We start from the raw sequence: 21199 nt of genomic DNA, 5'->3' as shown, positions 1-21199 counted from the left end.
CTGAGACACAACATAAACATGAAATAGTATCATTAACTAAAATGAAAGCTTTCCACATGGGCACCAGAACTGGGACTCCTACATCCCATATTTAAATACCTATAGATAGTATCTTAAAATATTATTCTATGACAATCCAGACAAAAATTACTATTACTTAGACCTCTTTACTACTATCACTTATTGTACTAACCTACTAAATGCACATACTTCTAATATGGCCCAGAGCACTGGATAAAATGAGGAGATGTTATCAATTTCTGCATTAGGACAGAGATATTATATATTTCAAGGCTGGAGCTAATATGACTGAAAATGACAGCATTCACTGTTCGCTAAAGGAAATTAGATTGCTCTTATCAAGAAGACGCCAACAAAGACCTCTTGAAACTATGGCTCTCTCCAGTTTTGCCCTCTGACCTCACCAGTGAATGTGATACTGGACTATGAAAAACCAACTCACCCCATCCAGGCTGCAGAGCTTTCTGGTCTCTTTGACATTACAGAAATAATAATACTTTTCTGCTACTTAAAATATAACCACAATAAAATACTCCAGATTTAAAAAATCTGCTTAAGTCACCTTGTGACCATTCCTGAGGATGCTTTGCTGAGTAAATCCTGTTTTTAAATACTTTTTCATTCCATTCAAGAACCGTAAAAAGCATTACAGGTAGGCAACATGGTAAAAACCATTGAGGAACATCCAGTCACAAACAGGGGAAAAGTTGAGCAGATGGAAATGTCTTGGCATGACCTAGCAGCAACATGAGAAATGGGGAGAACCTGTAGCAGACCCGTTGCTAGAGGGCACTGGCAGCTGAACGGCCCCGATCCGCTTTTCAGGGCTTCTCCCTCACAGACCGGTCCCACAGCTCCAAAAGGACAACCTTCCATAGGGCTCAGTGGTCGCATTTCGTTACAGTGGAGCCGAGAGGCATTTCTTACAGCAATTAAAAGACATATTTGAAAAATAGAGATGGCTACTTAAGAACTAAATTAATGCACAAGCATCAACGTGTAATATTGTATACTCATGAACCACTCCTCCTTCCCTCCATTTATTTCTTTCTTTGTCTGCCAGCTGTTCCTATGCCCTCCAGGGAAGGGACAGCATCTTTTTAAGCCCTTGTTAGCATACACTTAGCTTTGCAGTAAATAAAAATAACAGCAAAAGAAAATGCTAATTTTAATTACTTAAGCACTTCAGCAAAAAATGTTTATTAAACAAGCTATAATTGTTCATTATGCCTGCATAAATTTAAAGAAATCCTTATAATAACTATTGCAGTTTTCTGACAGAAACAAATGTGTACCATCTGCATTGCCTAATACATTATGATGAAAAAAAATGCATTGCATTGTAATTAAAAAATTGTGATGGAGATAGGGAATATTTTTAATAGGTCAACTCAAGTAAACTGAAAAAGTGAGCACATTTCTGAGCACCTAAATCCTACTACTGCACAGTCCCATAACATTTAAAAATATAATTTTAATCTAGGCAGACAATTTGAAAGGGTCTTATGAAACCTCTCCCTCTTTGTGCTAATTCCTCCCTTGCACCCTGTGGAACCTGAACGCTCTCAGCATAGGGCAAATAAAAACAATCCTGAGTCATCTGGAGGTGACCCCCAAATCAGACAGTGACTCCTAGTTCCATCCCAAGCTTTTAATAAGGGGCTGATTGTTGTGCTGTAATCTACAAATGTAAATAATTAATATTTTAAGGGTATTACTTTTTAAAATGGAAAAACAGAACTATTAACTCCTACAGAAAATCTTTGCCATCTAATCTTAGATAGTAAAGCTGAATAAACATATAGTTTCAGTCTTCAGTCAGTATTATCTGATCACATTGTTTAATACCATTTTATAGCTGAATAGGGTCCAGATAGTGCATTAACTATAGACACTGATTCTGTGGGAATTCATCCAACAACTTTTATTGAACCATTTTCCTCCTTCATAAATCCAGATTCATATACTAAAAACACTAGCGCTGTTTGCTTCAGAAACATCAATGGATACAAAATCACACGCCTCTTCCTCTAAAAACAGGGGAAGACTATTGCTGACAAGGAGGAATTTAGCACACACTGAACTCCGAAGGAGTGAGACTGTTCCTCATTAGCAGTACCTGCCTGCTTCATGATTCTTTAGTCTTGAGAAAAACTAGGGAAAGCAGGAGGGAAGGAAAAGTGCTAAATCTCATTCACACAACTCTACTCTTGAGTTTCCAGACTAACCAAAACTAACTCCTAGCAAGTACAGTTCAGGAAATGCTCTCCTGTCTGTGCACCCTCAAGAAACCATGGCCTTGCCAGGCAGGGTCAACTGCCCATATTATTAAGAACACAAATGTTTCCCTATTATCTGTAGTACAGCACATGTACTGCAATCTTTCAAAGCAGTTGATAATGTAATACAAAAATGGCATGCTATGTAACGCTTCATCATGTGGAGTACTTCCTCCACTGAATACTACAGCCCAGCCTCATCCCATTTAACTTTCTCATACCAAAACAGGGAATACACGTCACCCACATCAACCACTTTAGAATCAATGGGAAAAGGACAGTCATTCAGAAATCCTGCTCTTAAAGAGACTGAGGAAATAATCCTCTCTCCTTCCCCATTGCCTATAGAAAGACCTTAGAGCAGCTACATCCTGGTTCAGCTGTCATGAGCACTGGCCTAAATCCGGGTGAACTGTTGTGAATCCAGGCCTAAGTCCCCTCCTTGCCTTATCTCTATTTTTTATTAGAGTGCACTGGGCTTTTTCTTTTTAACTACCTCCTGAGCCTTTTAAAGAGAGAAGAGATTCATCTCACGAAAGCTTTCCCTAGTATAAATTCACAAACAATAAATACGTCTCTGGAGCCTATGATGTGTCAGGACTGTCTGTTTTTCATCAGCACTGGGTTGGTACATAAAGGAAAACCTCCAGACTCTCATCTGGTTGCATCTATTCAATTTCAGTCTTTAAGAAGTGGGAATTATGAGGACTCCTTGTTCAGTACTGTATGTCAACTGTCCTGCAGCACTTTTTGTGTTGGGCAGCTTAGTGGGAGTTCTAGAAAATGACTTTTATATTAATGCTAAAACATAGACAGGCTTCTGATCACTGATGCTTGTAACCCAACTGTCAGAAGTGATGTAAGGCCAACCAATTGCCTAACTCATCTATCAGGCTACTGCAGGAAACTTAAGTATTTTGAAAGTTTTGGATCTGAGGGGAACACGGCTGTAGAAAAGAAACACTTAGGCTCCTTAAAGCAGTCTTTTTGACGCTGACTGAACTAAGATTTCTTGCTTTCAGTACATAAATGCTTTATCAAGCATTCCATATTTCTGCTTGACAAGAGTCTTCCTATTATATGATAAATCCAGAAGCCTAGTTTGAAATTCATCCTGAAATCAAGAAGCATATCCACTTGAAAGTATCTAAATATGGCAGATAATAAGACATGCTCTGCATTTTACACAGTGTGAAGGCACCAGCAATACATTTAGTGATATAGGAAAGGAGAGACTGGAAAGCATCTATTTAAACCTATCACCAGGAAAGCGAATCATGAAAGCAAAACTCACCATGACAGGAGTGTTCAAAACACTACAGGTTACTCTGAACTGTAGCCTTTGACACAGGGGCCTTGAATGTTAATTCCTTCACTTTTTCTCCCACTGACACATGCACCACGTATCAAAGGCAACCTGCGTGGATGGGCAAGGAGCTCTTGGGAAAACTTAAACAGAAAAAGAGCGCATCCATAATGTGGAAGAAGGGTCAGACCACACGGGAACAATATAGGAACATTGTCAGAGAATGCAGGGATGTGGTGAGGAAGGCCAAGGCCTGTTTGGAAACAGAGTTAGCGAGAGATGTCAGGGACAACAGGAAGGGCTTCTAGATACATCAGCAGCAAGAGGAAGACTAGGGAAAGTGTGGGCCTGCTGCTGAATGGGGAGGGTGCCTTGGTGGCGGAGGACGCGGAGAAGGCAGAGTTACTAAATGCCTTCTTTGCTTCTGTCTTTACTGCTAAGGCCAGTCCCCATGAACTACTGAGCCTGGAGACAAAAGAGATTAACCAGGAGAGGGGAGGACTTTCCTCTGGTCGAGGAGGATTGGGTTAGGGATTATTTAGGCAAACTGGACACCTCTAAATCTATGGGCCCGGATGGGATGCACCCAAGAGTGCTGAGGGAACTGGCAGGGGTCATTGTTCAGCTGCTCTCCAACATCTTTGAGAGGTCATGTAGAGCAGGGGAGGTGCCTGAGGACTGGAAGAAAGCCAACTTACTCCAGTCTTCAAAAAAGGCAAGAGGGAGGAGCCAGGAAACTACAGGCCGGTCAGCCTCACCTCCGTCCCTGGAAAGGTGATGGAGCAGCTCATCCTAGAGACCATCTCTAGGTATGTCAAGGAAAAGAAGGTTATCAGGAGGGGAAGGGGAAGTCGTGTTTGACAAACCTGATAGCCTTCTAAGATGGGATAACTGGATGGATGGATGGATGATGGGAGAGCCGTGGATATGGTCTACCCTGACTTCAGCAAAGCTTTCAACACCATCTCCCATAACATCCTCAGGAAGGGGATAAAACTGATATAATCATTATAACTCGGGAAGCTCTGGAAGTGTGGGTTAGGTGAGTGGACAGTAAGGTGGGTTGAGAACTGGCTGGATGGCAGAACCCAGAGGATGGTGATAAATGGGGTTGAGTCTGGTTGGAGGCCTGTGGCCAGTGGTGTCCTGCAAGGATCAGTACCGGGCCCAGCGCTCTTCAACTTGTTAATCAATGACTTGGACGAGGGCACAGAGCTCACCCTCAGCAAGTTTGCAGATGACACCAAACTGGGAGGAGTGACCAACACTCCTGAGGGCTGTGCTGCCATTCAGAGATCTAGACAGGATGGAGAGCTGGACAGAGAGGAACCTCATGAGGTTCAACAAGGACAAGTGCAGGGTCCTGCACCTGGGGAGGAATAACCCCAGGCACCAGCACAGGTTAGGGGTTGGCCTGTTGGAAAGCAGCTCCGCAGAGAGGGATTTGGGAGCCCTGGTTGACAACAAGATAACCATGAGGCAGCAATGTGCCCTCATGGCCAAGAAGGCCAATGGGATCCTGGCCTGCATGAGGAGGAGCATTGCCAGCAGGTCGAGGGAGGGGATCCTGCCCCTCTGCTCAGCTCTGGTGAGGCTGCACCTGGAGTATTGGGTGCAGTTCTGGGCTCCCCAGTACAAGGGGGACGTGGAGATTCTAGAGATGGTCCAGTGTAGAGCGACAAAGATGATTAAAGGACTGCAGCATCTATCGTATGAGGAAAGACTAAGTGAGCTGGGTGTGTTTAGCCTGGAGAAGAGAAGACTGAGAGATCTGATCACTATGTACAGGTACCTGAGGGGGGAATGTAAAGAGGATGGCGCCAAACTCTTCTCAGTGGTGGCCAGTACAGGACAAGGGGTAACAGGCACAAGTTGAAACACAGGAAGATTATTATTTTTACTTTGCACATACACACACACAAACAATGAAAAAAATGTGAATCTCATTAATAAGAATAACTATCAGTAGCTAATTTCCACAATATTAATTCCATACATAGAATTCAGGAAAAATCCAAATGATCTCTAAAGCCAGACAAAACTAAGTAACACTTCTAAGAAGGATATGCCTTAGTTAATTATAAATATTCTATAAATAAGAAAATGTGCTTGTGTACAGGGATGCAATCAGAATGATTTAACCATTAAAATTACATAGATGATGAATTTGTTTGAAATATCTCTACAATAGCCTCCTTTCAGTAAGCATATGTTACATTATATTCACTTACACCCATGCATACAGGTCATACCGCCATCTTTGACTTACATGTTCAGTAAAGCTTGCAGAAGATCGTCAGCCAGTGGCAACCTGAAGGACTTGCAAATAGTCCTGCACATCTCATGGGGCAGCGCTCCACATCTGAACAAATAGGAACAGAGGGGGAAAAGTGTACTTTATCTACCAGGTTTATTTCAAGTACAGGTTGCTGTGAATAAGAAAACATGCTAAGTATATTGGGCTAGAGGTAACAAAAACTTGGTTTATGAAATTTCAGTATTATAAAGCTGAGAAACATAAAATTCATATGGTAGTCACTCTCTCTTATAGATTCTGATTGATCATCTAAGATTCTCAATCTGTTCAATCAGAGAACAAAGTGGATAAACGATTCATATAAAGGATGAAAGGCTTTTATTCTTTAAAATCACTGTTTTTCCTCTTTGATTTAACATACTGTGATTTGTGACCAAGCATCGGATTATGTCACAGTATATTCAGTATAGCAGCTATAATGGAAAGTCCACAAACAAAATTAAAAATGAGGCAAAAGGCCATCCTTTTCTTGTCCACTTTCAAGTGGAGAGAGAGGCTAACATCAGAAGTAAATATCTTTGACTGTAACGTATCATTTGGTCAACAACAACCATATAACATTTGGTCAACAACAACCAGGAAACAGGTGATCTCAAAGCAGAACTTTGCAAATCACAGCCTAAGTTTAATCCAGGAACCTTACTTTTCACGGTCATTGTATACAAACACAGCAGAGAGTTGTCCAAAATTCTCAAAATTCTTTTTCTTTAATTGTTCTTGAGCCACTGCAAGGAGGAAGTGGACATCCATTTCAGAGTCATCTCTCATGCTGTAATAGCGCCCAAGAGTCATAATTTCGTGTTCTGACAGTGCTCCACTAGTGATATTCACTATCAAATTTCTGTTCAGAAAAACAACAGCAACCTACGTTAGTATTAAGCAGAAGAATTAAAAGCAGCTAATACTCAATAAATATCTGTGGAAGTAACTAGAACATAAAATGCTAGTTTTAAATAAATTCATTTAAATTAGAAATCCAGGTCTGTTCAAAAAGGTTTTCTGGAAACTACTCATCCTCTAAACTTTGAACGTTGTCCATGTTTTCTGTGTAGCTGGTTATATGTACAAAAAAAAAAACAGTAATAGTCAAGTTTGAAGCCCATTACCTGCAAATGTCTTACTAGTACCACACATTGGCAGAGATTCATTTTGTCACTGCATGCATACAGTAACATAGCCAATTATATAAGATACTGTGCTATTTTGTTCCTAATTACATTTTGCATTCTGCAGCACACGATTAGTTATCTGTAAACGTGAAGCATGTACAGTAACTGTTGCATAAAATACAGACAGAATTTCCTAAGGCAGAGAGGAAGTGGGGCAGAAGAAGCCAACAAAGGGCAGAATATTAACCAAGTGCCAAGGCACACTCCACAGAGCACTGTGAAAGCTGGTCCTGGCAGCTTTCAGAGGAAAACTGGGGGAGAGAAAACAGGAACTGGACACAGACAGAGAAAGGCAGGTACGGTAATGGTAATGGCAGGCCGAATGGTAATCACAAGCCCTCCTGGCAAGAAAGAAGGACGGGAAGCAGTGCCAATATCAGCTGATGCTTGAACACTCTCGGGGACAACCTAATCCCATGCAGGGGCAGCCTGAGTAAAAGCTCTCCTGAGATTCCTGCGCTGCTAGAATCAGTCCAGCCTAAGGAAGAGGAAATGTTCTGGGGATCTGTCTGAAGGGCCAGTGCTGACATTGAATGATATCAAGTAGCACAGGAGTGATTTTGGCATAAGGTCCCTGAGAGCATCTGGGGAGGTATCAGCAAATGGATATACAAACTGTGAAGGTTGAGAAACAGGACTCCTAATCATAATTCAGAACAATCTCTCTCTGTTTTGTAGAGGGGGGAGATGAAAGGAAGAGGATTGATTTTAAAGATGATATAATCTGATTTTAAAGATGATATGTTCTGATTATGTAATCTGATGATATTCAGATGAAATAATCTGATTTTAAAGATTATATAGTCTTTGCAATAGGGAATGTGTCACCTTCAGTGATTACAGAGCTCTTCATTAACACTGGATATTAACACAACGTGAGGAAAGAAAAGCATGCCATCAGTTAAGGCATGCAAGAAAATGCAGGAGGCATCCAGATCTCCTGGAAAAATGTCTGAACTGTAATTTACTCCAATTGTTACAGGACTTCTTGTCAAATTCAGTTTTAGGTAACTATGGCATGGCTTTATGCTTCCAAACGTGCCTCTCTGATGAATTTAACTTTTTTTTTTTTTTTTTTAACAGCAGAGGCCTTTTGCCTTAGTCAAAATCAGTTTAACTTTCTCTGACACTTCTGGGTAAATTGCACTAAAAATAATCTTCAACGTAACTGCTGAAGCCATTAGAACCTTGTGGCACCCTGGAGGGTAGTGCATCACTATGATGATATAACACTCTTTGAAAACAAATGGAGTAAATTATTGTGATGCACAAATTTCTGACACAAGACTTAAACTGCTAGTTGGAAAATGCTTAATATCTTGAATGCTTCTGATAATGGGTCTGAATTGAAAGCACAGAAATTTAGTACTCATCCAAAACACAAAATTTTACCAACAAACATAACTTTTTGCTAGCTTCTTCTCAGAGGCTGGTGTGATTACCAAGAATAGCCAAGAATATGATTACATTAACACAGCTATTCAGCAAAGGATGGTAAACACTATATAGCATCTACTTGTATTCAACTGCTGCCTTTTTCGTATTAAAAAAGTTAGAAAGATTCTTTATTTCCAGCAGATAAATATAAGGAGTTGATAAGTTGTTGAAAACACCAGAGAGAGAGACTTATATTGGGTTTAGACCAAGGTCAAGACCAAAACTTGATCCATTATTATTACTCATCACCATTATTGTACAATTACTGAGTATTATTTTTTATGTTATGCTAGCAATCAGAGACACAGTCAAATATGGAGCCTGCTTTGATGGATATTACTACGAACATAAGTAGAAGGCAATACTGGCTGGTAAGACCAGCTTTCTAAATGCTCAGCCTGCAAAGCTGACAGCATGTAGCATTAGAGCTTTACCCATGTGAATACTTTCATAGAGTGGATTTCCACACATGGCAGGAGTTCTTGCAGAGTCAGGGTTTTAAAATCTTGCATCCTCTCAAGCCAGTCAGTGGCAATCAAGTCACCAAAGCCCCAGATAAAATTATTGTCTCATTCCATAATTATTCATTGCCTTATGATTGCTAGAGACTGATGTCAGAGACCCAGGATTCATACACAGAATTACATCTAAATTCCTCCTGAGAAAAAGAAACAAGATGACACAGCTTTCCCCACTGCTTATCTTTTGTTTCACTTCTTTTTATTCTAGTAGAATAGGACAGATTGCAATCTGAATTTGGTAGAGAAAAAAAAAGAAATAACAATTAATTGCTAAAGAGAGCTATTTCACAAGATGAATTAAAGATAGGCATCTTTGCTAAATCTATGCGGTTCTTTGTCTCCAACAGCAAATGAGCTTGTCAATATCTTATCAGAAAAAAACATTCAGGTTAGGGCCATCTGATATGCAGGCATCTAACTTATTTGATCTTTCTCTCTCTTTAACTTCCAGTATTTCTAAGTATTGTTCAGGGGATAATTTCAGTATGTGTCATATGTTTATTTCCTAGATGATCTGCAGTAAATTTGGGTTCTCAAGATGGTCCAAGTAAATTGTATAATTATGATTATACTTTTCTACATCAGATTTAGGGGTCTATCTTTAAAAATGTACCTTATGTAAAATTATTTAAGTAGGAAGAAGAAATCTGAACAACAAAATTTAGATGACAGTACAGCTTTAGCTGTATTTAATATAAGAGGATTATTTTGCTGGTTGAAGCTGTCACATAGATATTTGCATGTACTAAAAATAATCATTTGTAATTGGTTATAATTGCAAAATGACACAAGAGATTAAAAATAAGCAGTAATGTATAAAAGAAAATACAAAGAGAAATAGATATCTGTGACTCATGGAGGCAAGGAAGTGTTCTGCTTTTGTCATGAACAAAAGGTTTCTGTTGCTAAAAAAATATCGTACATGGACAGAAATTAAAAGAAATTTCAGATTATTAGGTATAATATGAATGAACAAGAAAAAAAAAGCTGTATACTATCACTAGAAAACACAAAAGTGAAGCATTCCCTAGTGGCCAATTTTTCCTCTGGCTGGGCAGGCACATTAGGTCTCACTGCAGAAGGCATTTAGACCATTAGCAGGTGCTCAGACTTGTCCCTGGGAACAGTGGCACCTGCAAGCAAAGTCATACTCTATGTTTTTCTGGAGAATGTGCCTCTACAAAACGTTGAAGAGCAAAACCCAGCGTCTTACCTGAAAGAGTCGTACTCGATCACCTTGGTGTGGTCAGGATCAGCGGCTGCAAACATCTGCTTGACCTCTCGGGAACAAGGCTCTGCTACATCTTTCAGCTTCTTGAGAATGACACTGATGTCAGCCATGGGGAACTTTTAACAGAGTAAAGCGAGAAATATAGATTAGACAGAAAGGCAATATTCAATTCATGTACCAGCAAGAGCTGTGGAGATGCAGGGCCATGATGAACTAAACATTACTAGTTTCTTCCTTGTCACATTTCAAATGTACAAATCCACATTAAGTTTAGGGGGAAGCCTCCTTTGAGAAAAAACTTATTCCTACTGACAATATGAAAAAACTGAGCAAAAATCATCAGATCATTCACAGAAAGCTCATTCCAGATCCACAAAACAACATCCACTCTTGTTTCAAGCATTGTACTGTTAAAGCGGAAGGGGAAACATTTAAGGCACAAATCTAATAAACTGGTCCTAGTGTTATCCTGCTGCATCTCCCCTAATTCTCTACTAATAAATTTCCCCAAATTAAAACTAATCTTTTCACTCTCTATTCTGATGAATATAAACAAATGCTCACTCATATTAGTCTTGGTTTCCTTACTCAGGATCAGCAGATGGATATTTGTTAGAAAGTGTTTTTTCCTGCCATGTAGGAAGAATGCTTATTTCTTCATACCTAGGTCATTAAAATAAAACTGGATGTAGACAAACAGAACTAGAGGACTGAAGCTTCTATCCTACATTCAAGTTCTTGTGTTAGGGCTGTTCCAATGATTTATTTGCTGCACTCCTTTTTGACATAAAGCATCTATGTATTTAGTCATTAGAGAGAGGCTGAGTCCACTTTTGAATATGAGATATGCTCTAACGTTGTAAGCTCTAACGTTTACAAGCTCTAGCTTGTAAAGTACAATGAACTCTCTGAAAGTTTTTCTCCCATTTCTCCCAGTAAGCTATGCTTTTGGAATTAGCATTTATTTGAAATTAGGTTTGACTGGTATTAAAGACCTAACCATAACAAAGATTAGGCCTTACTCCTAGCTATGCTGAAATCTGTCTATTCCATTGTATCAGTTCAAAATGATCTTGATGAAGGTGGTTAATGTCTCTCTAACACCGCCAGAAAAATAAAAAAGGGACAAAAACTGAGAAAAGACTGGGCAGGAAGAAGCAACCAGCGGAGCATTTAAAGATGGACGAAATGTTCTATCTCTCTATAGTTTCAAAGCAGAGACTTTTACACCATTTTCTAACCTGCTTATTCCAAAAGTCTACATAGACATCTAGTGTCTGAGCAGCAAGAGAGAACTACCTGCCCACTTTCACCCCTTCCCACGTAATGGCTGTCGTTCTAGTAGTAACAATCTGGTGTTGTTTGTCCCACTTGGGTTCAAGTCAGTAGTTACTCTGTTGATGTCAGTGGAAGCAAAATCAACTCCTTGCCTGTACAACCGAAGAGTACAAAATCTGAACAAGCATTCGGCTCTCATAGTGGTTTACATCAGCAAGCACTTTGCACCCCCTCCTCATTACTCCAGAGAAGGCAGGTGACACTGGCACCCACTGTTTTATGAAGAAACAACACAGAACTGCTACTTTCTTTTAGGTGACGGCCGCGCTGGTGTCCCACAGGCAGTGCAGACTTGCACTGCATTGGCTTCTACCTTGGGAGCACAATGGGATCAAGAGTGACAACCTCAGCCCCCGAGGCTGCTCTAGGCCTCCTGGAGGATTTGGTGAGGTGGCAGACAGGGAACAAGCAGAATCTCAGCTCAGACCTTCTCTCTTCTCCACCCACGAAAGGTCTGGAGAGAAAAAAAAAAAAAAAAAAAAAGAGCAGAGGAGAGTATCTTGTAGGTTGCTAAGCCTTCCTGGATACTCTCCCCAGTGCTATTCTCAATATATATAAAGAAAAGGGCAGCTCTGGAGAATTTGTGAGTCAAAAAGGTCTGCTGAAAGCACAGTTCATGCTACAGTGCCACCACAAGCAATGAGGTATTTGCACTGCCCCAGAGACAATTAGGCCTCGCACACAATCTAACGCACAGAGTGATGAACTCCCTTCTGTTTCTGACAAAGTACACTTCTTATTGATTACTTACACGTTTTTAGCTAATGAAGTCAATTTTACTAGCTATTTGTGCATTGACCAGTACTATAAAATATGTATCATCAAAGACTCTCTACGTCTCTATTAATTATTGCTCTTCCCTCTGAAGGCAAAACCTGAATTTCTGTGAAATGAATTTCCAGAATCACAAATGTTTTGGCACATAAACTATTTATGAACATACATAAACCAAGTCAAAAATGAAATGAAAGCCTCACAAGTAAGTAAGATTCGAAACTGGATGTTCCCACATCTTGAGTACTGTGCACAGTCCTGGTCTCTGCATCTCACAATTGCCTTGCAAAGACAGACTTAAAAAGTCAAAGACTCTAATTTGGAATAGATTAAGCTGTGTAGGAAAGGATGACTGAAGTTTACAAAATTATGAAGGTTGTGCCTAAAGTGAATGGGAATCTTCACCAAGCCCCACAAACATTACTACTGTCACGAGTAGCAGGTAGGTTTAAACTGGATAAAAGACTATTTTTTTGTCGCATGTTTCTTTACACAGCAGGCAGGGGACTTACCAACTTGCTGCCACACAAAACTGTGAACGCAGACAGTATCAGCAGGGATTAGACCAGTTCAGGGACAATAGGTCCATAAACAGTTTCTAGAAGGAACAGGCAGGGATATTACCTTCGAACGACCCCCAGTGTGGATACTGAGGAAGTAGGAGGGAGTGCACTATAAAAAGCCACCTAGTATCTCCTAAATCTATTGCTAGAGACAGAGCACTGGGTTCAGTGGACCATTCATCTGAGGCAGCATGGCAATTCCCGTGTTTTCAAGATTAATTGGAGATTGAGATGAAAAAAATAGGCATAACTCTTTCTGAAAATAATATGATAAAGATACGATACAGTTGGGCAAGATAACAAAAAAATGCAAGAGACAGTTTCACCTCATTTGCATGCTTCTCCATGTAGTTGAAAGCATATTCATCAGCATCCACCAACAGAAAGTTGTGTCCATGGAAACAAACTCTGGCTCCAACAAACAGATTCTGAGCCTTGAAGTATTCGGATGGCTCACTCTTAAAAAGCTCCTGCCCAGGCTTCTTAATGCGACCTCTTTCCAAGAACTTTCCACCAAGTATCCCTGCAGGAATGGAGTTGTAAATAATTAATTATGGCTTTGCTTGGAAGAAAAAGAAAACACACACACAAAAGAAAACAACAAATAACCCAAACCAGCTGGTTTGTATTTAAATATTAGTTTTCATCCTGAAGTTTCCTGTCTCTTAGTATATTTCCCCCAGCCTTCTCATTGCTAAAAGAATTGTCTTTGCTAGCCCTCACAGCAACAGTTGCATTATGCAAATGCTGTGACATGTCTCATTTGAATGCTCACCAAACACCTTCTCTTTTTTTCTTTTCTTTAAAATGAGATGGAAATTTGCCTCTTCAAATGGTTCCCACAACCCTGTCGCCAGTCTTGAGACTGACCCTTGAGAGATGTAAGATGCAGGCAATTATCCTTCAACTGCTAAAGTAAAAAACAAACCAACCAAACAAAAAAGAAAGCAAAAACAAAAGCTTCTTTTCTAACTCAGGATAAGCCTATTATGATAACATGATTTCTGGTGCACTGTAATTTTAAGTTGTTTTTAAAGGCTTGTGAATGTGAAAAATCAAGAGTGACACGGCACTAGCTTCCACATACTGTTTTGGCAATGCAAATTAATTGTGATCTGTTATTTACTTTGCGAGTTTAATATGTCAGATTATTTCTTTTCATGTTATAATGATTTTATTCATGTCACTGGAAACAGCACGCACTGTTTAAGGGCATATAAGACACTAAAAGCAACATTTTTCTTTCCATTAATATCTTATGGTGCATGACAGGATTGCATCACACTTATCAAGTTTTCTAGAAAACAGTCTGTCAAGTGTTTTGTTTCATCAGGATATGTGCCCTACACCAACTCTGAAGTGCCTGGTGTTCATTTCCTGTTTACATTTGAGCTTGCGAGCCAAAAGCCAGAAAGCATACTTCGGTAATGTTTAATGATGTCTTATATATTCGTTAGTGATATAAGTCCCATAAATGGCTGATGAGCAGTGTAATAAAATGCCATTTATAGTCAAAATTCTAAACAAATGTGAAACCCAAACTACTTATTAAACCAGAGTTTGGATCAGATGTCTTACTTAATTGCCTCACTAGCACCATAAAAGCAGAAAAAAAAAAAAAAAAAAAAAAAACTAAGGTAATGTTCAGGTCTAGATTAAATTCAAAAATTATTCAAATCACTAATGTAACTGTAATCTTAACACATTCCTTTTCATCTAGGTATTAAAGCAAATACAAAATTTTAGGTTATATAATCCTGGCAACTGTTTGTAATAATTAAGCTAAACTGGTCTCTGTAAATTGGCACTTCACTCTCGTCTCTGCATTTTCCTGCCCTTGTGTAATATGATTGGAAACTTACCTTAATACCTCTGATAATTATTTCTTAAATGTTTTCAGTTAGTACATTTCAAGTGCATTAACCAAACATACCTCATTAGGTTACAGAATTTACACTGAAATCTGATGAGAAATTTTGATGGAAATCTACAAGAGTCGGGCTCAAAGCATAAAGTAAACACCCCAATCAAAGACCCGCTTCCATTAAGATCAGATCAGTCTTTGCATGTGTTTGCACAGCTGTTAGCTCGGTCTTACACAGAGCAAAAAAAGGGGTTAGGATCTCCTGCATGGGGAGCCAAAGTAGTTATGTGTTGACCCCCCATCTCAACAAGTGCTTCAAGATGTCCAACCCTATGCACTTCAAATTCAGTTTTGCAGTGCTGCTAAGAGCATAAAGTACTTCCCTGCAACCTGAAGGCTACAGTACTGAGAAAAGAGCTACTTTAGGTTTTAGGACTGAGGCTTGAAACTTTTTTACTTGACAATCTGTAAAAAAATCATTAAAATAAAACAAGGAAAAATAGCCCTTTGAATCCATGCACAAGAGGGATGTTGTTATTTTGGGAACCAGTTATTGTTTTAACTCATCCCGTCTCCAAGATAAGTTCAACCTTACTTTTCTCATGCCCCATTCTTTTCAATACCACTTTCCTCCCCACACAAGGTTCTTCTTATTCCCATGCTGTCTGCCTTACCCATTTTTCTAACCTCTCACACCTGACCTCTGCAAAATCTTCTCATTCTTAGCCCCAGAGAAACTCACTCTCTTTTATGCTGGACATGATTAAAAAGGATCGAGGACAGAGGGAGAGCAGAAAAAGGGAGAATAAAAGAAAGGAATGGGAGCAAATAAAATTCTGCAATCCCAGCAATCTTTCCAACTTCTGCTCTGACCCCCCAATTTTTATGTCTCATTCAGCCTCTTTAAGGCTGTTCTCGCTGAGCGCTGCAATGGCCAGGTCTTAGCCACATCCAATGATCTCTTCACTCTTCTCCCACTTCACCTTTCTACCATCTCTGAAAGATGTTGATGAGAGATATCGGCTTCACCAACCACTTTAATATCCCCGGAAAGTTAAAAAACCCATTTATTGATATTTGCCTTTCACATGCACTTTAAAGCACTTATTACTCTTGGTGTGCAAACTTGCCCAGGTCAGTGTTTCGTATTTTGGTGACTAGAAATGCTTAATGGGACCCCGGCTGCAATGCTAGCATATATCTTCATTTAAAAATAAAAGGAAGCCAGGGAGTAATCTTTGGCCTCACTGTCATGCTATGGAGGGCCTGAAAAACCTACCACATCTGCACAGTGGTGTCGCTGGTTCTGCTATGGGTGCTGTGTGATAAAGCTGAGGATGTAACACACAGCTGTTATTTTTTTGTGCTAAAACTGCCTGAGGGTATGTGAAAGCTGTGCCGCATCCCCACAGAGAGAGCTGTTGTGTAGCATGAAACTGAAGGTATATGCATTGTGATTACTGCCTCTGAGAATGATTCCTGAGAGTGCAAAATCTCATGGGAGGTGTTATATGGCTGATGAGGGCAAAGGAGGTCAAAGCTGGTTAAGCATTCTCCAGCAGGAGCCCTGAACTCTCCGCATCTTCTCTAGTTGGAATGGTCCAAAGCAGAACCAAAAGTGAACTAACAACTAGGCGAAAAAGACGACAGAGGTCCAAGATCCAAACTGTATCCTGAACTTCTTTAATTTAGCAGTGTAGATGTGACCATGTATCTGCACCTATTTATATGCACATACATGCACATACACTGGTATGTCAAAGCAGCATGCACCTTTGGGCAAGCAACTATTCTTGGAATGTCTGTCTGTATATGAGCATATAGCTGTTGGTCATTCAACAGAAGCTGTGCAAATTATAACCACTGGATGCCAAGAAACTAGTTAAAATAATGAGGACAGGACACTGCTACCCTAAACAGTGCTAAGTCTTTATGTTGCAGTGGAGCAGGGCTAAGTAAGAACATCCACAAAAGCCGAGGCAGATACTCTACACATTTCCAAAACATTTGAGCTGCTTGTATTCAAGTTAAGGGTAGGGTCCATATTCATGCTTTCAAAATATACTTTGACACAAACGCAGATGCCATTAGGAATTCTCTGCATTGAAAAGGCTCAAGCCTCCCTATAAATGTATTGCACTTGAAATAACTTAGTAGCGTCACTGGCACAGAAAGAGTGCTCTGAGAATACATAAGATATAGATGTTCGTCCCACCTTCAGTTCTTATGGATGTGATGTTCATCACATGTCTGACATGGATTCATTTCAGAAATCATTTTCAGTAAAAACTTAGATTGTGGCTGTAAGGATACTAAGCCCTTAATCTCTAAGATGAATGTAACTCAAAGTCAACTGCTGATAGGAGAGAAAGGTCTTCAGATCCTGAAGCAAAGAAGAATGAACAGTCCTCCCTAAGGCAGTCATTTACAAGGATGATCAGGGGCCTGGAACATCTGCCCTATGAGGAGAGGCTGAGAGAGCTGGGCCTGTTCAGCCTGGAGAAGAGAAGGCTGAGAGGGGACCTGATCAGTGTCTATAAGTACCTCAAGGGAGGCAGTGAGGAGGACGAGGCCGGCCTCTTTTCATGGGTGGCCACTGATAGAACTAGAGGAAACAGCCAGAAACTGAAGCACCAAAAATTCCACAGGAACTTAAGGAAAAATTTCTTAACAGTGAGGGTGACAGAGCACTGGAACAGGCTGCCCAGAGAGGTTGTGGAGTCTCCTTCTCTGGTGATCTTCAAAACCCGCTTGGACGCAGTCCTGTGCCACGTGCTCTAGTGACCCTGCGTGTGCAGGGGGGTTGGACTAGGTGACTTCTGGAGGTCCCTTCCAACCTTAAGGATTCTATGATTGTTCCAGGCAGTGGGAGTATCAAAAAGGTCTGTACCAAGCACTGGTCACCATCATACTCGAAATACCACACTAAGGCTCTCTCTCACAAGAAGCTGGTAGGGGGCAAGTCAAGCAGTTCAAAAGAACTAGTCAAGAAGTTCTACAAGAGCCTGACAATGTAGCTAAGGAAATCTTCTCTTGCTCTTTTTCTCTTACCTTTGAGACTATGATTTCACCCTGCAGTTTTGTCCGAGAGCGACAGCAGGTTTTTGAAGAGTCACTCCTTTGCCAAAGTGGAACGGTGCCAGAGCACTTCTGGATGTGAATTTCTATGAGGCTGTTGCCCCAGATGTTTTACACTCTTCAGAGAAATACGTTAATATCTCCAATAGGAACATGTTTAACCAAAGTTCTTCTACATCTTTGAATCGCTTTCTGCTATTCTTCCTGCTACTGTACCCTTGCATCCATGCACCTGACAGTGCAAGGAATTAAGAGATGCTTGGAAATTACAGAACCCTTTATATACTTAGCACTGACTGAAATAATTTATCCCTCAGAGCATTCAGGGACTGTGCTTCAGCACCAGGATAAAGGTGAGTGACAGAGGAGCAGTAAAGTTTTTGCCACTAGCAGTCTGGCTCCTGAAATTCATATCAATATTGTACACATATTCACGCACATACATACACACATAGACTTGTGCAGACATTAGCACAGAACAATCTTCACTCTTTACAAGCCCAAGTGTCTATTATTAATGATATTGCATAACAAAAAATAATAAAGCTGTTTTGCTTTCATTAGATGCTTCTATATGATGGTTGTTATACAGGCACCATAACACCATAACACAATCTTGCAAAACAGCGGTCTTACTCTTTCGTTCTTAATGTCTTAAATTGCCTGTTCTTACTTGCACCAATTACCATAGAATTCCTGCACTTAACCTACAAAAAAAGCAAATGTTAAAAGGTCAAAATTACAAATTAAAGAGTAATAAAAATTCTAGCATATTAAACTTCCACTTCCCAAAGGATATTGTAAAGTGCTGTCATGCAGTAAAAAGCTTTATGCTCTGTGATGAAGATTATGATTTATTATGACAAACAACTCCGCAAGCTAACAAGTAGACCTGCTGAGGCAACTCCCTTTGCACTTACAAGGCCACATCTCTGCTTCTATTAGGGCTGAGTCTGGCCACAATGTTTTCTGTAATTGTAATTAAATGGTCAGGAAAACTGGGACTGATTGCAAAATGTTGCTGCCTCTTACCTGTATTTCGCTGCATAGGTTCAAAAACTGAAATGGTGTCATCACTCAGAAAATAGGATATAATGAATTTCCGCTCCTTGTCAATAGGGTTATCGGTAATAAGTTTTGCAAGAAAGCGCAGTATGTTACTTTCCAGACCATTTCTAAAAAAGCAAAGGAAGAGCTAAGGAACTAAGGAAATAAGAACAGTGTGAGGAAAGTTTCCACTGTTTAGAGATGCATTCTCCTGAGTTTTGTAAAATATATTAATTATGTTATTCCTGGAATAAGAAGAGAAATGGGATAAGGTTCCTACTTTGTCAAAAATCATTCTGAGCTTAAATTAACAGAACCAACCAAGCTCAGCCAGATAGAAAGGAATTATTTTTGGGAGAAAACTACTTTTCTGCTACAAGTCTGGAATGAATTTCTATTCAAATTTAGTTGCAAATCAAACTCCCATGTTTGTTTCCAGGAAATTTATAAAGGAAAAACAAATTTAGATGTGCACATTTTCAAATCAAATTCTGAATAATAATACATAATAGGATTACCTCCATGAAATTAGGTTCATCAGATGATTTTACTAGCTGGTTATTTGCTAATTGTGTTTAAAATGATTTACAGCACCACTATATACACCAGCAATACAGTGCTGAGTCTTTTTCTAATACCTCTATTCTTATATGAAGGTTTTACATCTGACAAGGCATGCCGTAATGGAAATTAAAGGCTTAATGACTTAGTGTTGCTACAGTAAACTCTACACAAAAATCAACTGACAAAAAAGTAAATGCTGAAAATCAGAAATACAAATCAGCAACGGACTACTGGAGTATTCAAAATTGCTATTGAATAAAACTTCCACTGAAGACAGCAGAAGGAAAGGAGCCAGAGTAATGGGCAAGGGAGCCAAAATATTTGCCTTCTGGGAAGATAAATTTTGCTGAGATCAGAGAAAAGTGGAATATCACGTCACTAAGCCAGTCCTTACACCCTTTTCCCTTGTAAGTCTGATAAGAGTCATATACCATGTTGAAAAATGACATTCCATCTCCTTCACAAAAAGCAGTGACTCGAAAGGTTGGAATTAATTAACACTAAAATACCTGTCTTTCTCCATGAATTTCTTGAAATCTTTCTGGGGAGGCTTGGGAAGCAGACCCACGCAGGAGCACAGCGAATCCTCTTCAGAACCAAAGCCAGTATACGGTGGAAACTTCCTTTCTATTTCGGGAGGCGGTGGAGCCTTGTATGGAACGGGGGTGAAGTCTGCTATAACAAAGAAAGACAGCAAGACTTATTTATTGGTGTTCTGATGATGCCATTCCACTAAAGATTTCCACTTCCCGTATGAATACATATTACACAATATGAATAGATGAAAGATTTCCACTTCCCATATGAATACACATTACACAATACACATTCCACTTCCCATATGAATACACTCTTCCTGCAGCTACAGTGTAGAGGAAAGGATCTAAAGCAACCAACACCAAAACTATTGTCACTTCAAGGTTTGGAAATTTCATACATAACTTATAAAGTTTGAAAAAAAGCATTAAACACAGGTTAAAAAGACAAATACAGTTTCAAAATAGAAAAAAAAAAAGCCTATAAATTAATTGTTCTAAAATAATGTTTCAGTTTTATCCTTTGAGATAACATCATTATGTAAATACATGGATTATGAGTTTCTTGATCTCTAATGTTTTGCTGGGCAAATCAAACATATAAATAAAATTACATTCATCATATAAAATTATGAAATCAGAATTTTAAGGTTTATGTAAATCTTGATAAGGTGCCAATCACTTCAGTCCAAATCTCAACTAAATCCAAAGTTGCAGAAGTTTTCTTTTTACTCTTTTTCCTGCCCTTCGATCTTTCCTCACAAGTACTGAATGGTCTTGCCATAATTCAAGACATATAGCAGGAGTTGCTATCTGAGCAGGACCATCACCATCCAGATCCCTGTGCTCACTTCTGATATGTGTTACTAATAAACTTCACTGGAGTGATACAGTCTTCTGGTTAAATAAGGTCCATGGAAAATGGAAAAGGAGAGAGGAGAAAAGTGACCTATATAATGGGGAAAAAAAATGGGCAGAACTGAAGCAAATTAAGTGATAAATCTCAGGATTATAGGATAATTCAGGTTGGATGGGACCTGAGGAGGTGCCTTAGTTGAACCTCCAACTGTCCAGGGTCAGATCTAGCTCAGATGAGGCTGCGTGGGACTGTGTCCACACAGACCTTTAAAATCTTCCAGGATGAAGCCTGCTCT

General features: G+C 39.6%; 1 protein-coding gene across 1 annotated transcript in view; it reads right to left on the bottom strand.

The window, feature by feature from the left end:
- EFHC2 (EF-hand domain containing 2) overlaps positions 1-21199 on the bottom strand; it is a 53910-nt gene that overhangs the window by 4621 nt on the left and 28090 nt on the right. Inside the window, exons 8-13 of the mRNA XM_088530699.1 lie at positions 20019-20184; positions 18931-19073; positions 13283-13479; positions 10264-10397; positions 6567-6764; positions 5876-5968 (exon numbers count right to left, since the gene is read on the bottom strand). Coding sequence (XP_088386825.1) covers positions 5876-5968; positions 6567-6764; positions 10264-10397; positions 13283-13479; positions 18931-19073; positions 20019-20184 — 931 coding nt within the window. The remainder of the gene's footprint in view (positions 1-5875; positions 5969-6566; positions 6765-10263; positions 10398-13282; positions 13480-18930; positions 19074-20018; positions 20185-21199) is intronic.

Source organism: Tinamus guttatus, unplaced genomic scaffold (genome assembly GCF_059628265.1).
Source record: "Tinamus guttatus ecotype Peru unplaced genomic scaffold, ASM5962826v1 Tinamus_guttatus_pri_ptg000384l, whole genome shotgun sequence".
Lineage (NCBI taxonomy): Eukaryota > Metazoa > Chordata > Aves > Tinamiformes > Tinamidae > Tinamus > Tinamus guttatus.
This window is presented reverse-complemented; position numbering and strand designations above follow the sequence as displayed.